This window comes from Crocodylus siamensis, chromosome 4 (assembly GCF_052110815.1).
Source record: "Crocodylus siamensis isolate JL-2025a chromosome 4, ASM5211081v1, whole genome shotgun sequence".
NCBI classification, from domain to species: Eukaryota; Metazoa; Chordata; order Crocodylia; family Crocodylidae; genus Crocodylus; species Crocodylus siamensis.
The window spans coordinates 75,759,781-75,773,334 of NC_143398.1; the positions used below are offsets into that span (position 1 = coordinate 75,759,781).

Consider the following 13,554-nt stretch of genomic DNA (forward strand, 5'->3'; position numbering starts at 1 on the left):
CCTTGTCCAAGTGCTAGATGACTTTCTTGTAACTGCCACCTTCATGCCAATTCATGACTAGGAGCTTCCAGACCTCACAGTCCTGCTCCCATCATCTAGTTGCCAAAGAGCCTAAAAAATGTGCTGGAAAATCCAGTTTCATGGAAGCTGCCTGTGTGTGATTTCTTTTATCATGGAGAAGCTTCTGCACATCAGCTTCCACACGGTTCTTGGCAGAATGGGACCTTAATTCAATGGCAAGGAGGCCAAGACAATTGGAGATCTTGTATCACTACAACCTTTGTCCACTTTTGCAGCTGTTGAGATTCTAACATCTTCCCCTCTCTGTTCTACTGTTGAGGACTTGTAGACCTATGTCTATGGGCTGGGCAGGCTTATTCTAGTGGTGACACCTTGGCACAGCACTATCAAGGGATACATGGATGTGTGTCAGTTTTCAGGAGGGAAAGCATTGTATCTACTGTCTCTACCATATCCTGGTGGTGCTGCTTCTGCTTGGTCAGTGATTGAGTGTTACTTCTTATTTTGCAACTAACTTTCTCTGGAGGTCATTCCTCTGTCAACTCCCTGTGGACATGTTGGGTAGCAGTACAGTTCTGCTGCCAGTCTAGTAATTGCCTCTTGCTTGTAGTTTTATACTGCAGATAGGAGGGTTTCAAGGCCAAAAGAGTGCCTTTTCAATGTAAAATAATTGAAATGTAAGAAAATCCCGCTGCCTGCATATCTGTCTCCCTGGTAGTGTCTTTAATTCTTACATCTATGGGCATTTATACACATACGTTTTTGTCCTGTGACACCAGAGATCTGCCACTTCAATGAATTGAGTCTGCTTCACATGCAAGCTGATATGCACCATGCTGTGCTGCGTGCAGTTGTATAAGCGGCAAAATGTGTGTCAGCAGACAGAAAATGGCAGTGGTGCATTTTTGAACTAAAGCACCTACCATTTTCTCAGCGCTGATGCACATTCTGATACTTACACAGCTTACACAATTGCAGCTCTTTGAAGCATTTCAAAGCTCCTGGCTTGTATGTGTAAAAATGCCCTATGTCTTGTTTTAAATATAGGGGAAATACTGGGTCTTTGACTGTCAGAACATTTCTCAGGCCATCTGTGTGGATGAGAATATAAACATATTGTTTAATCATCTAAACACGTGCTTATTTGGTAAAAGAGGGGTTTTTAAAATCAGCTTCTCAGGCTCTCCAAGAAAAAAGTTCTCATTTTTATACAGTAATTTAGAGTTCTTAATTGAGCTGGACTGGTCACATTAAACAGTCCTGTTTCAGAGTGCGCAAGCACCCACTTCTGCCCCACCTCCCATCCATCGTAGAATTTGGTAGAGATAAAAGCCAGCTTAAAGAAGTAATTAAAGAGAGGTATTTATTCAATGTATATGCCACACTTCCCAAAAAGGCTCAAGGTGATTTACAATGAAAGAAACAGATCTATAAAAACAAAGTAAAATATTAAAATAAGAATGGACAAACTCTCCCTCTCCCTGAGCCCAGAGAAAAAAAGCGAAATTCAGCAGCAAACTACCCACTCCCCAAAGCTCCTACTCCTCTACCTCTGACCAAGGAGAATGTCAACCCCCTGTTTCACCCAAACTTGCTTCCCAGCCCACCTTTAGTAAAAACAATTCCCTCCCAGCTGTATTCAGTAACATTCCTACCTACTCCCACTCCCCCGCCTTGCATGCAGAAGATCCCACTTTCCCCTCTTATTGTCCCTTCAAAGCTAATCTCCCCCTGTCCAACGCCAGATACAGGCATTGAATATAAACTGGTATAAGTGACCAAAAACCTGTTTACACCCATAACAAATCAGTGTCCCAGCCACCTGCGGAGGGTTTGGGATTAAGAGTATGGTCGGGGTAGAAAGGTAAGAAAGGTTTACTGACTTAACAAAAACACAACTACGTGTAGTAACAAGATAAACAATGACAGGTGAGACCAGTTCACGTCGGCAACTTATCAGCAGTCCCCTCTGATGCCTGATGTACAACAAGTTTATCTTTCCACAAAGTTCAGCAAAGTCAAGCAACCCTGATCAGTGCTGTCTGAGAGGTCCTGGGAAGAACCCTGGAATTCAGTCCTTGGGCTCCTCGAGATCCACGGGCCCAATGATCCAGGCCAACAGCTAACTAATCCTTTTCACAGAGCTGTATCTTCCTTTAGAATGATTTCTGGATATTCCTGCCAATTTATAGCTTCTGAATGGTACTGATAATGTACAGCCACTGTCCTTAGACTGACCAATAGCAGTACAAGCCTTGCATTCCTTTGATAAGGTTAATTTTAACTACGCCACAGGGTCTTACAACTTTAAGGCTTTGCTAAATTTACTAGGCCTTTATACAAGGCCTTACTACATCTTAAACTTTAATTAGGCTCTTAGCAACAACATATAGCTTAGTATCTAAACAAATACAGAAAAACACTTGGTCTAATCTTCATAGAGCCTTCAGCAAGCATCTTTATCACACAGACATAATTTTCAGCTGTCACAATCAGAAGTTCAGGGCACAGTCTGGTTTTAAAATGGTGAAACCCAGTCTAACATAGACCTGGACTGATGAGGTATCAGACTTCATTGACTTAGGTTAGACCAGTCCATCAGACTTCTGTACCAGATCCCCTATTCATGTTAGGTCATCCCCACTAGCCCCCAGTCACAGGGAGATATGTTAGTGCTTAGTTGCCGGTGGCAGAGTGCCTTTGGTGCCTACTACTTTAAGGGATGGGAGCAGCTGGCAAGTGCAGGACAGCCCTGATGAGGCAGCCATTTTAAGGCTAGGGCCACATGACAGAGGCAGCAGTCTGCTGCAGGTAGCCAGAAAGACAACAGCTGGCTGAGAAGCTGTTCAGGAATACTCTGGAGGAACGAGCAGGAGCTATGGAAATAGTAGGAGGCTCCTGGTCCTGGGTAAGTTCAAAAACTGCACCCTGCTGGGGAAGAGCAGTCTGGCAGGGCTGTCCATGGTGGGAAAGTCTCCCAGAAATGCCAAAACAGTTACCTCCCTGGAGAAAGGCGCCTGATAACCCCAGCCCCCGCTGTCTGTTGGTTATTTAGAGAGCAGACGGGAGAAGGGCAGGCATGTCCCTGGACACCTGAGCCCCATGGGCTGAGTGCCTGTAGACTGCAGAGAGGAGGGCTTAGGACAAACCAAAATGCAAGAAGACCCTGGTGGCCCAGGTAAAGGGGCAGAGAGAGAAGCCCAAGGGAGGGCGCAGAGAGTGACCCAGGGTAGGAACAGGCAGAGAGTCCAGACATTGTTATTAGAGACGTGGGACAGAAGAGGTGTATGGCCTGTGTTTGGAGGGGCCCAAGAAGGCAGACCTATTTGAGTTGGAGTGGGCTAGTTACTCAGAGACCTGACCAGAGGGACCCGCAGCTGATTAATGCTGGGGCCAGGACCAGAAGGATCAGAAGGACCAGGGTGCCCACCGCAAAGGACACCCAGAGCCAGGGTTCCTGGGGTTCTGATTGGCCTAGAGCCGGGGCCAGGGCCTGTGTGGCTAACGGTCCCAGAGAGGGGGGCTACTAGTGAGGGGGAGAAGGGTTCAGAGAGCTTGACAATCCAGAATGAGGGTGGAGTAACTGCCTGATTAGGAGGGATCTAGTTGGGGTCCAGACTTGGATGTTATGTAGCCCAATGTGGGGCCAGAGCCAATAAGAACTTATGATGCCACTGCGAGGCATGGGACATGGTAAGGAAAGGTCAGAGCTATGTGTATAGCACCCCCTGGCATCGGGGCAGTAAAATGGGCAGTCTCCCACTTATACCAAGTTATTACATCAAGTTGTGGGAGGTGAGCCAGGGCAGATTGCTCTAGACAGGTGGACAGGCCAATGTGAGACCCAGCCCTGGGGTGTCCCCTGGTCACATTGCTCCAGACTGTCACAGACCCAAGGCAGCACAAATACAGGCAGGCAGGGGCAGGGAATCTCACACCAGGCAGTGGGGACAGGGGTGCTCCGTAGAAAGAAGGATCAGGCCCCTCAGAGTTCGGCATCAGCAGCAGCTGAGGGGCCCAATCCTTCCTTCTACGGAGCATACAGGCCATGTCTGACTGGCTACTAGGCACATGTCCTCAACCCCCTGCCATCACCACGGACCCTGCCCCATGCCTACCCTACACTTCCCAGACAGCCCAAGAGAAGGTCACCATGGCAAGCCTAGCGAGTGGTGGCTGGGACTGTGGGGAGCCATTCCTGCTGCTCAGTAGAACTGGCATTTTTGTTAATGTAAAAAGTATGTCAATTGCACTGAGCACATGCCAGGTTCGTGGAACATATTCCATTCTTCAGGAACTAAAATAGTCTTTAAAATAAAATACATTTCATGGGAAGTTTGAAAATTTTTGGTTTAAAACAAAGTAAAATTTCATGCAAACTGAAAATGCTGGGGTTTTGTCGAGCTCTCATCTTATTCCGTCTCTGACCTATATATTTTTTTATTTGTCAGATTTCTTTTACATTGTTGCTTCTGGAAAAATAATCAAAAAATAATCCTTTTTTTTCAAATTTTTACACTCTGCACCAGATTTTAAAGTGGTATAAATCAGTATAGTTCCCATAACTTTAATGGAGCTACACTGATTTACACTGGTTCATTGCCTGGCCATGTGTGTACAGTCATATCACAGAACTCAGTATCCTATAGCTGTCTGCATGTTTTTAAAATGTGATTAAGTCAGTATTAGAAAAAAATTATCTGAAGTAACTTGCTGATCGCTTTGGAACAACTTAGTTTCAAATCTGATTAAAATCTGACTTGGTCTTGTTTAGTAGGCTGAGAAAGTTAATAATAACATTTAGAAAACGACTGGCAGTCTTTAAATAAATTCACCATTGGAGATGGCATTTAATATAAGCTTTTCCTTTTGTTTTAGTTCCAAGTGCTGTATCTGATTTACAACTAGTAGAGGTAGAAGCCACACTCATAAAAATTGTTTGGAAAAAACCGCAGCAACCAAATGGAATTATTACTCAATATAGGGTTACAGTCATAGTTCAGAATACAGGAGAGCCTCTAGAAAATACAATTCTCACAGGAAAAATTAAGGTACTTTATTTTTTGTTTTGTTGTTTTTACCTGCATTATTTTGTTCTTGTGAATGCCCTCATCTTTTTAATTGTGAAATTAGTTTTCGTTGATTAATTGTCATTACTTTTGCATTGATTTGTTTTCTTCATTTCTATGGTTAATTGAAGTTTAAGCATGTTTTCACCCTTTCTAGATTCAGCTGATGTAAAATGTTTTTAGAATGAAGCTCCATACACACATCACAAATGTGGTTTGGCTTTACAGATGAGCAAATATTTTGTAAAGGATAGGATTGCCCGTTTGGACATTTATATAATTTTGCTTTTATTACTAGTAATATTGTAAAGAATCCTTCATGTAAATTTAGGCAAGTGTATTCATACTTTCTTTCTTCAGACCCAAAGAAGAGTGCTTAGCACCTGAAAGCTTGTCTTTCTAAATTTATTACAACTATGCAATTGATTCAATAAAGGATATTGCCCATACAACTTCTTGCTTTGCAAATATTCATATTAGCCATTTTCTCAACTTCTAATAAATCTGGCCTAGATTCTGTCATGTATAATCCATGTTTAATGACATTGTTGTAAACAAAAACTTACATTTTTATATATCATCATAGTTTTTTAATTATTTTTAATAGGATTCTTAAATTGGTATTTTAATTGCTGACTCCAGATGTATTAGTTACAAGTTATTTTTAGGGATAGTGATTGTCATGAAAGAGAATAGTATTGAAAATGAACATTTAATCTGAACATGAATAAATTCTTTAAATTATTATATAGTTTACAGTAATATCTTTTGAGGCTGCTGCTAAAAATAAGATTATTGTTAGGCTTTGTACAAATCTGTAATATGCATTCATGCTCTTAAGAATTTACAGAAATACATTTTTATTAACTCCTTTTTACTGATAGGAAACAGGCATAGAAATATAAAATGGGGGTGATCAAAATTAACTGAACTTATGTTTTTTGATGAAATTTTTCTTCAAATTTTTCATTTTTCTATTAAGAGAATGAAAAAAATATTAGAGTTTCACAATTTTTTGAGGAGGGGTCAACATGCAATAGGAACTGGTAAGAATTGGTTTATTATTATTATTATTGGAAAAACCCATATAATTTAAAAAGAAAATCATGAACTTGTTTTCTGGCTATTCAACCAGTTCCGTTCTTACATGATTTGTGAAAGGTTGCATGGATTATATTGCTCCACTGAAGAAAATGAAGTAATGTTTCAGGGTTAAGCCTTTCATGAAAATAATACAATTAGTAAACTATTGATGAATGTTAAATAGTTTTAAAATCTTGACTCGCTTTCAGAACAATAAAAGTTAATTTTCCATAGGGCAGTATTTTCAGTGAAGTTAATTTTCATTCATAATAATTTAGCAAATAAGAAAATAACATATTATTAACATATTGAACTGTTTATTAAATGCTATATTACAGATGTACTTTAGTCAAAGGAAGCAAAAAGATCTGAATATGAGAAGTCCAATGAAAAGTCCATTGACTTCTCAATTGGGGTTTGGAGCATCCAAAGTGAATATAGGATTAGACAGTATACCATATTTCTAGATAGGTTGTTACATATCCCAGACTTGAAAAATGATCACAGCAGATTTTGACTGAAACATTCAACTCTTTTTTTGTTCATGGTGCTCCATTTATGGTCAATAGGACCAGTGACAGACATTACACATAAACCAGTTTAAGTGATCGGAAACTGGTTTAAACCTGTAACAGGACAGACATGGAGTGCAGATAAGCCAGTTTCAAAATGGTTGAAACCGGTTTGAGAAAAACCTGGCTGAATGTAGTATCAGACTTAACTGATTTGGCTCAAACCGGTTTATGCATCATCTGTCCTTGGCCCTTTGATGGTTTGAGGTAAATCAGAGACCCTCAGCATCCCGGCATGCTCTCTTGGCTGGGTGGGGCTGTCTGCCCTGGCCCTGCCCTTCAGATCCCCAGCCCCAGCAAGGACAGGCAGGGGCAGAGGTCTGGCCAGAGAGGGTTTTAATTCCTCTGCAGTGGGGGGCTGGCAGCAGGGCCCTTATTGGGGGCAGCAGCCCGTCATACTGTGGGGGAGCACAAGCCCCTTACCAGTGAGGGGCTGGGTCATGGGGCTGGCAGAGCTTCAGCCAGCTGTGTGTGGCAGCACAGGGGTCCCGAGCAGGCCAGAGCCCTGTAAGTCCCCCGCAGCACTCCACAGCATAGCCCCCACTGGGAAGGGGCTCGTTCTAAGAAGCCACCATGGTTACTACTGGTGGCTGCTCCAGCTGCTGGGTGGGGCTGGGCCCGGTCCCTGCCATTCTTCTGTGCTGGAGGCAAGCCCCACACATCTGGAGGAGGCTTATTTAGCCGCTAGCATCAGAGCGTGGTTTACAGTTTGCCCTGAGCACTGGAGCTGCTGCGGCATCTTCCTGGTCAGGGAAAGCCCCTCCTGGCTGGAGAGGTTAATTCAGTTGCTGGCTGGGAGAGGCTTGCCCCAAGCAGTGCTTGGGGCAAGTTTCTTCCTGGCAGGAGGGGACTTATTCAGCTGCTGGCATCAGAGCGCAGTTTGCTGGCCTGGGCTCTAGCCTCCACAGCCGTGTGCTGGGGCAGCTCCCTCCTGGCCGGAGGGGCTTATTCAGCCACTGGCCCCAGCAGCTGCAGCCCGGCCAGGCAAACTGTGATCTGGTGCCAGAGGCTGAATAGGCCCCCTCCAGCCGGGAGGGGCTTTCCCTGAGCACAGAACAGCTGCGGCAGCTGGAGAAACCACCAGTGGGTGAGTAATCATGATAGGCAGCAGCCTGTCATGGCTTCTTGGAGCAAACCACTTCCCAGTGGGGGCTGTGCTGTGGAGCGCTGTGGGGGGCTTGCAGGGTTCTGGCCTAGTTGGGACCCCAGCACTGCCGCACTCAGCTGGCTGCAGCTCTGCCGGCCCTGCAGCGCAGCCCCTCACTGGGAAGGGGCTCGCGGTCCCCTGCAATATGACAGGGGATGCTGTCCCCAATAAGGGCCCTGCCACCAGCCTCCTGCTGCAGCAGCAGGAAGGAGGCATGGCTGGGCAGGGATGGGGTTTTTCCTCCGGCCTGCAATGGAGGGGACAGCCAGGGGGCCTATTCTGGGCAGGGAGTGAGGGGGGAGTGCCGGGCCTACCCGGCTCCAGTACCTGCTGATGGCATTGGGGGGCGAGGGGAAATTAAACCCCTCTCTGGCCAGTTCAACTGGGTGGGCCACGCACCCCCCTACACCCAGCACAGCTTCCCTGCAGCCAAGGGCCACTCTAGCACACCCCGGCTTCTGGCCTGAGCAACTGCAGACATGTGCCCACATTGCCTCAGTGCAGAGAGCGTGTTTGTCTGGTTATGAACCGGTTCAGCCTAGCCAGGTTAGACTAAGGTTGAATCAGTTGAATCAAAGGTTGAATCAGTTCAGGCTTCGGCTTTTTGAACATCTGTTCCTAGCCAAGATGTTCTGCATAAACAGGGAGTATAGTCTAATTTGATGGAGATTTGAGAACAGTTTGTTTTCAAATTGAATGCTGTGCCTGGAACCACACAAAATAGAATAACAATGAGTAACTGCTCATTTATTAAACTTGGGAAGAGTCCTTTGGGGAAAAAAAATTGTATGTGTTCATGTAATTAAAGATTGTACCATACATCATAGATACTAAGAGCCAAATTAAGGTAGCAAAGACTATTAAAATTTTAGCAGTTCCTAATGTAGCATTGACTTGTGAGCATTATTTTTTTTATGATGTATTGGGTGTGATTTCCAAATTGAAAAAACAAACAAACCCAACAACAGAAAATAAAAGCATACATTGGATTATATGAAAAATGTTGATCCTAACTATACACTTTATCAGTATTTGGACCTTTAGATTTGTTACCTTTTTTACCTAAAGTAGTAACTGACAGCATTAGTGGCCGTTATCTTTTCAGGACCAAGTACAAGAGACGAATTAGACAAAATCTGTTTCTTTGCTGCCACAAAGTATATTTTTTCAGCAGGATGACTCATATGGATTACTGCAAAGGCCTGTGCTGTTTATCTCTGCCTCTGCTTGACCTCACCAAGTATCTTGTAAGGATACCTGTACCTCAACAGTACAGGATCTTGTTAGTCAATACATACTAGTTATCTTGCTGTAAATACATACTTTTTGACAGTGAAGACTTGGCCACAGCTGACAGTGACTGATATAGAGACTCGGGATTCATAGGTTCAGTCCCAGGTTCTGGATGAGAGAATTGTTTCTGGTGGATATAGATTGTATCCTGTTGACCCTTTGCCCATTCCTGTTTAACTCCATATCTCACTCCCATCCTTCTGTTGCTCTCTACCATTAACCCACTGGGTTCTGATAGTCTTCTCCTATCCTTCTTTGAATTTCCCAGTTCTTGTCCCTTTGTTTTTGTGCCTGTCCATGCCTATATCCCCTGCCTTCTTTCTGCTCCCCACTTTGCACATAATTATATTCCAGTCCTCTTTCCTTTCCTCGCCTACTCCTAGCTACCCTGCTGGCTCCTATTGTACTCCCTTCTGTTTCTTTTAATATTCTGGCGCCTTTTCACTCCCATGTAATCCAATCTGTAACCCATTCTCTGTATTCTATAGGGAGAACGTGGAGATGACAGGATAGATTCTCCCTCCTCTCAGTTTAAAGGCTAATTGCCATTCTTGCAGCCTTGGGCTGGAACATACTTAGTATAGATGCAATCATCAGTGAATTTTCTTCCAAACTCTAACAAGTCACTAGTGAGCATGGGATGTCTGTGACACTAGGGTAATTCCTTCTTAAATTTCAGGATCTTACTCTAAGACATGGGGGCACTAGAATTTTTCAGTGAAATATTTGTAAGATATTTTTAACAATACAGAGCAACATATGATTCTGTAATTATGTGTTCAGAAACTGTTGAGTTGTTTGGGCTGAAACTTTCTAAAACTACCAAAAGAACTCAGCTGGTCTCAGCCATCATGGAATATTTCCATTGGGAAACATGGAAAATTTGTTTGAGCAGTTAGTTGAGCAAAGTTATAGGCATCTGAGAGAGGTGTCAGGCAGCTGTATTTGTGGTCAACATAATGAGCTCCATCTACTATATATATTTGTCTCATAAATGTATACTATTATATTCTATCCATTTATAATATTTTATGTATATAGTAATAAGCATTCTAATGAGAAGAACAAATTAATGGTGTCACATATGGTTTCTAAGTTATTTTTGTATTCTTTACTTTTAGTATTTGATTGATTCTATGGATCCAGATATAATAAATGAAAATATCCAGTCTTTCACCTGGAATACAATAGAAACAGCCACTGGATTATATGAAGGCTCAGGCGAGATGTCCTCCACAATACAAACAGGTTCCCCAGGAATATTTATGAGTTTGTCTAATGATAATTTGCCCAGTATGGATGGAGCTGAAGAATTACATTCAGCTTCTGGTAAATTTTAAGATTTTTTTTTTTACCCATCTCCATGTTCATTAAGTCCCAGTCACTGCCACAAATATGATCTTTAGCACAGAGTTCAACTAAATTATCGATGGGTCATTTGCTGGAGTCAGATTTTTTTACTACCAAATAACCTTCTGAAGCAAATGAGAATGCCACACAGGCAGGAGCTAGCCCCTTGTTACCCAGCTGACCTTCCTTCTAGAGAAAGTAGCACCCTTGAGCCATCAGCCAAGCTGCATAGACAATCAGTTATTACAGTTGCCAAAGCAGGTGTGATTGTAGGGGATTAACATATCTCCAGGCCCTTCACAGACCTTGATTTCTCTGAGCCTTTTGACTAATAGGTTTTCAAATGTCACTGAAGGTAAATAGGTCAAAAAGTTATAACTCTGCTGTATGGGTGCCAAACAGGTGGAGATGACCCTGTGACATGGTGATGTCATTAGTGTGTACACTTGTTCTAAATTATCAATGGAACATTGTTTCTTTAGTAAGTATGGATATTTATGACCCATTAAATACAGGCTTAAAATGCTTCTCCACATTTTTTTACAGTAAGAGATTTAAACAGCAGCTAGAGGGTCAAACTGTGATTTTACACTCAGTTAAACACTGCCTCTCCGGTATGATGGAGGGTAGAAACCTCTGATATCCCAAATAACAGGACAAGACATTAGTCTCGAATTACAATAGAAAAACATAGGTTGGAATATTAGGAAAAAATTTCTAACTATGAGCACTCAAACAGGTTAGAAAGATTGTGGAATTTCTATCCCTGGGAATTTGTAAGAGTAGGTTTAGACAATTGTTTGGGTGAGATGGTTTAGACAGGGATGATCATGCCTTGAACATGGGGTTGAACCAGATAACCTTCTGAGAGCCTTCCAGTCCAATTTTTTTTTCATGACTATGCATATTGGAAGGGTTAGGACATTCCTCTGTCCCTGCAAAACAACGCAACATCTACCTTCTAGGTTGGCCTGGAAGTGAAGTGAAAATGTCTGTATTAATATTGCATGGACATTTCAGCTTGCAAAAATTTCTTTAGTTTTACAAATGGATAACAAAGATTTTTATTCCCTTTCAAAATGACAGATAACCAGTATGCCATTGATATTTCAGCTGAAGAGCTGTCATATGTTATAAAAGGCCTTCTACCTTTCACAAACTACACAATCAGTGTGTCTGCTTTCACTATGATTGGAGAAGGGCCACCAGCTGTTCTCTCAGTTAGAACACGTGAACAAGGTACATGTTTATAACTCTGAAATAATTTGATGTAAATGATTCCTCCTTTTCCTCTTGTTTTTGTTATCATTGCTATTGCTCCTACATGCGATTTTATTTTTTGTCTTTGTTTCTTTAGTTCCAAGCTCAGTACAAAATATACATTATAAAAACATTAGCTCATCATCTGTTTTGCTATATTGGGATCCTCCAGCAAATCCAAATGGAAAAATCACTCATTATACAGTTTATGCAATGGAATTGGATACAAAGAGAACATTCCACTTGATAACCACGAACAACAGCTTATTCATAACAGGTACAGTGTAGCTTCATAAAAATAAATTACAACCATCACTAATTTTAAAAAGTGTAAGTATTTACAGTGTAGGCAGACTAGATTTTTCTTTCCTGAACTCTATGTGAAAGGAGACCTTGGGCAGCACTTTTGAAGCATTGTCCTCTTCTTGCTATCTACCCAGTGGAGGGTTGGGAAGGGTACAATGACACATTAGGGGAGGAGTGGGTGGTGCTAGTAGAGAAGCCCTATTGTATTCTTCTTTGGGTTCTTGGAAATTATCTGGAAAAGGTAATAAAAGTTCTTGGCTCAGGGTCTGGCATGGCTAGAAGTATTCTTGGCTATATGGCTCCAGAGGAGGTCAAGGACCCGAAGGGAGTTTGATGGGAGAGGAGGGCACAGGACCAGAAATCACTTCCTCATAGAAAGCTGAAGTCTTCTGTTAATCCAAATCAATTTAACAGGTTTTAGGGTAGCCTTTAAGGTAAAATGAATCCTATTCACTCCAGCTGTTTCGGAATGATGATCGATAATGTTTTCACTGGTTTTCCCATGGATTTTTTTTCCATAGCAATATACTGTTTTGGCTTTTCATGTGTAAGGATGACAATCTGAGTTAATGTTTTTTAGTGCAAGTTCTTTTACTTTTTTCCACTGTGTATTATAATTTTCTCTGCTTTTAAGATTACCCTTTCTTTTAGCAATAAAAATAGTTTTCAAACACCAGTTTTCAATTCTTATAGTACCATAATTTTATACAACATGTATATGCTTATGTAGGCATATGCATGTACACACACACACGCAAATACTCATGCAGGATTCCAGGTGGATTAATTGCTAAAGTACTGAACAAAGACTAGTCATCTTCTCATGAAATTAACTGCCTGTTTAGCGTGAAGAAGGAAATAAGATAGAATTATAGAAAATTAGGGTTGTAAGGGACCTCAGGATCAAAGCAGGACCACTCCCGTAAAGGAGAACCACCCCAACTACAGCATCAAAGCCAAGACTACCCAGGTCTTAAAAACCTCTGAAGATGGAGACTCCACAACCTTTCTGGGAAGCCACTTTACTACCTTCCTGGCAAAAAAGGTTTTTCTAATATCTAGCCTAAACTTCCCTTCCTGCAGCTTGAGACCACTGCTCCTTGTTGTATCATCTCCCGCCACTAAGAGCAGTCTAGCTCCATCCTCTTTGTGACCACCCTTCAGGTAGTTGAAGGCTGCAATTAAGTCCTAAATAAACACTAAATAAGAGCAGTTCCCTCAGCCTTCCCTCAAGTCATGTGCCCCAGCCCTCTAATCACTTTCATTGCCTTCCACTGGTCTCTCTCCAATATGTCCATATTTTTTTCTGTAGAGTGGACACCAAACCTGGACACAGTACTCCAGATGTGGCCTCACCAGTGACAAATAGAAAGGAATAATTCATTAATCTGCTGGCAATGGTCCTACTAATGCAGTCCAGTATGCTGTTAACCTTTGCACCAAAGGCACACTG

General features: G+C 42.3%; 1 protein-coding gene across 1 annotated transcript in view; it reads left to right on the plus strand.

The window, feature by feature from the left end:
• Window positions 1–13,554, plus strand: part of PTPRQ (protein tyrosine phosphatase receptor type Q) — a 217,980-nt gene that overhangs the window by 77,837 nt on the left and 126,589 nt on the right. The window contains exons 26-29 of the mRNA XM_090042600.1: window positions 4,900–5,072; window positions 10,307–10,514; window positions 11,622–11,774; window positions 11,893–12,072. Of these exons, the coding sequence (XP_089898726.1) occupies window positions 4,900–5,072; window positions 10,307–10,514; window positions 11,622–11,774; window positions 11,893–12,072 (714 nt within the window). The remainder of the gene's footprint in view (window positions 1–4,899; window positions 5,073–10,306; window positions 10,515–11,621; window positions 11,775–11,892; window positions 12,073–13,554) is intronic.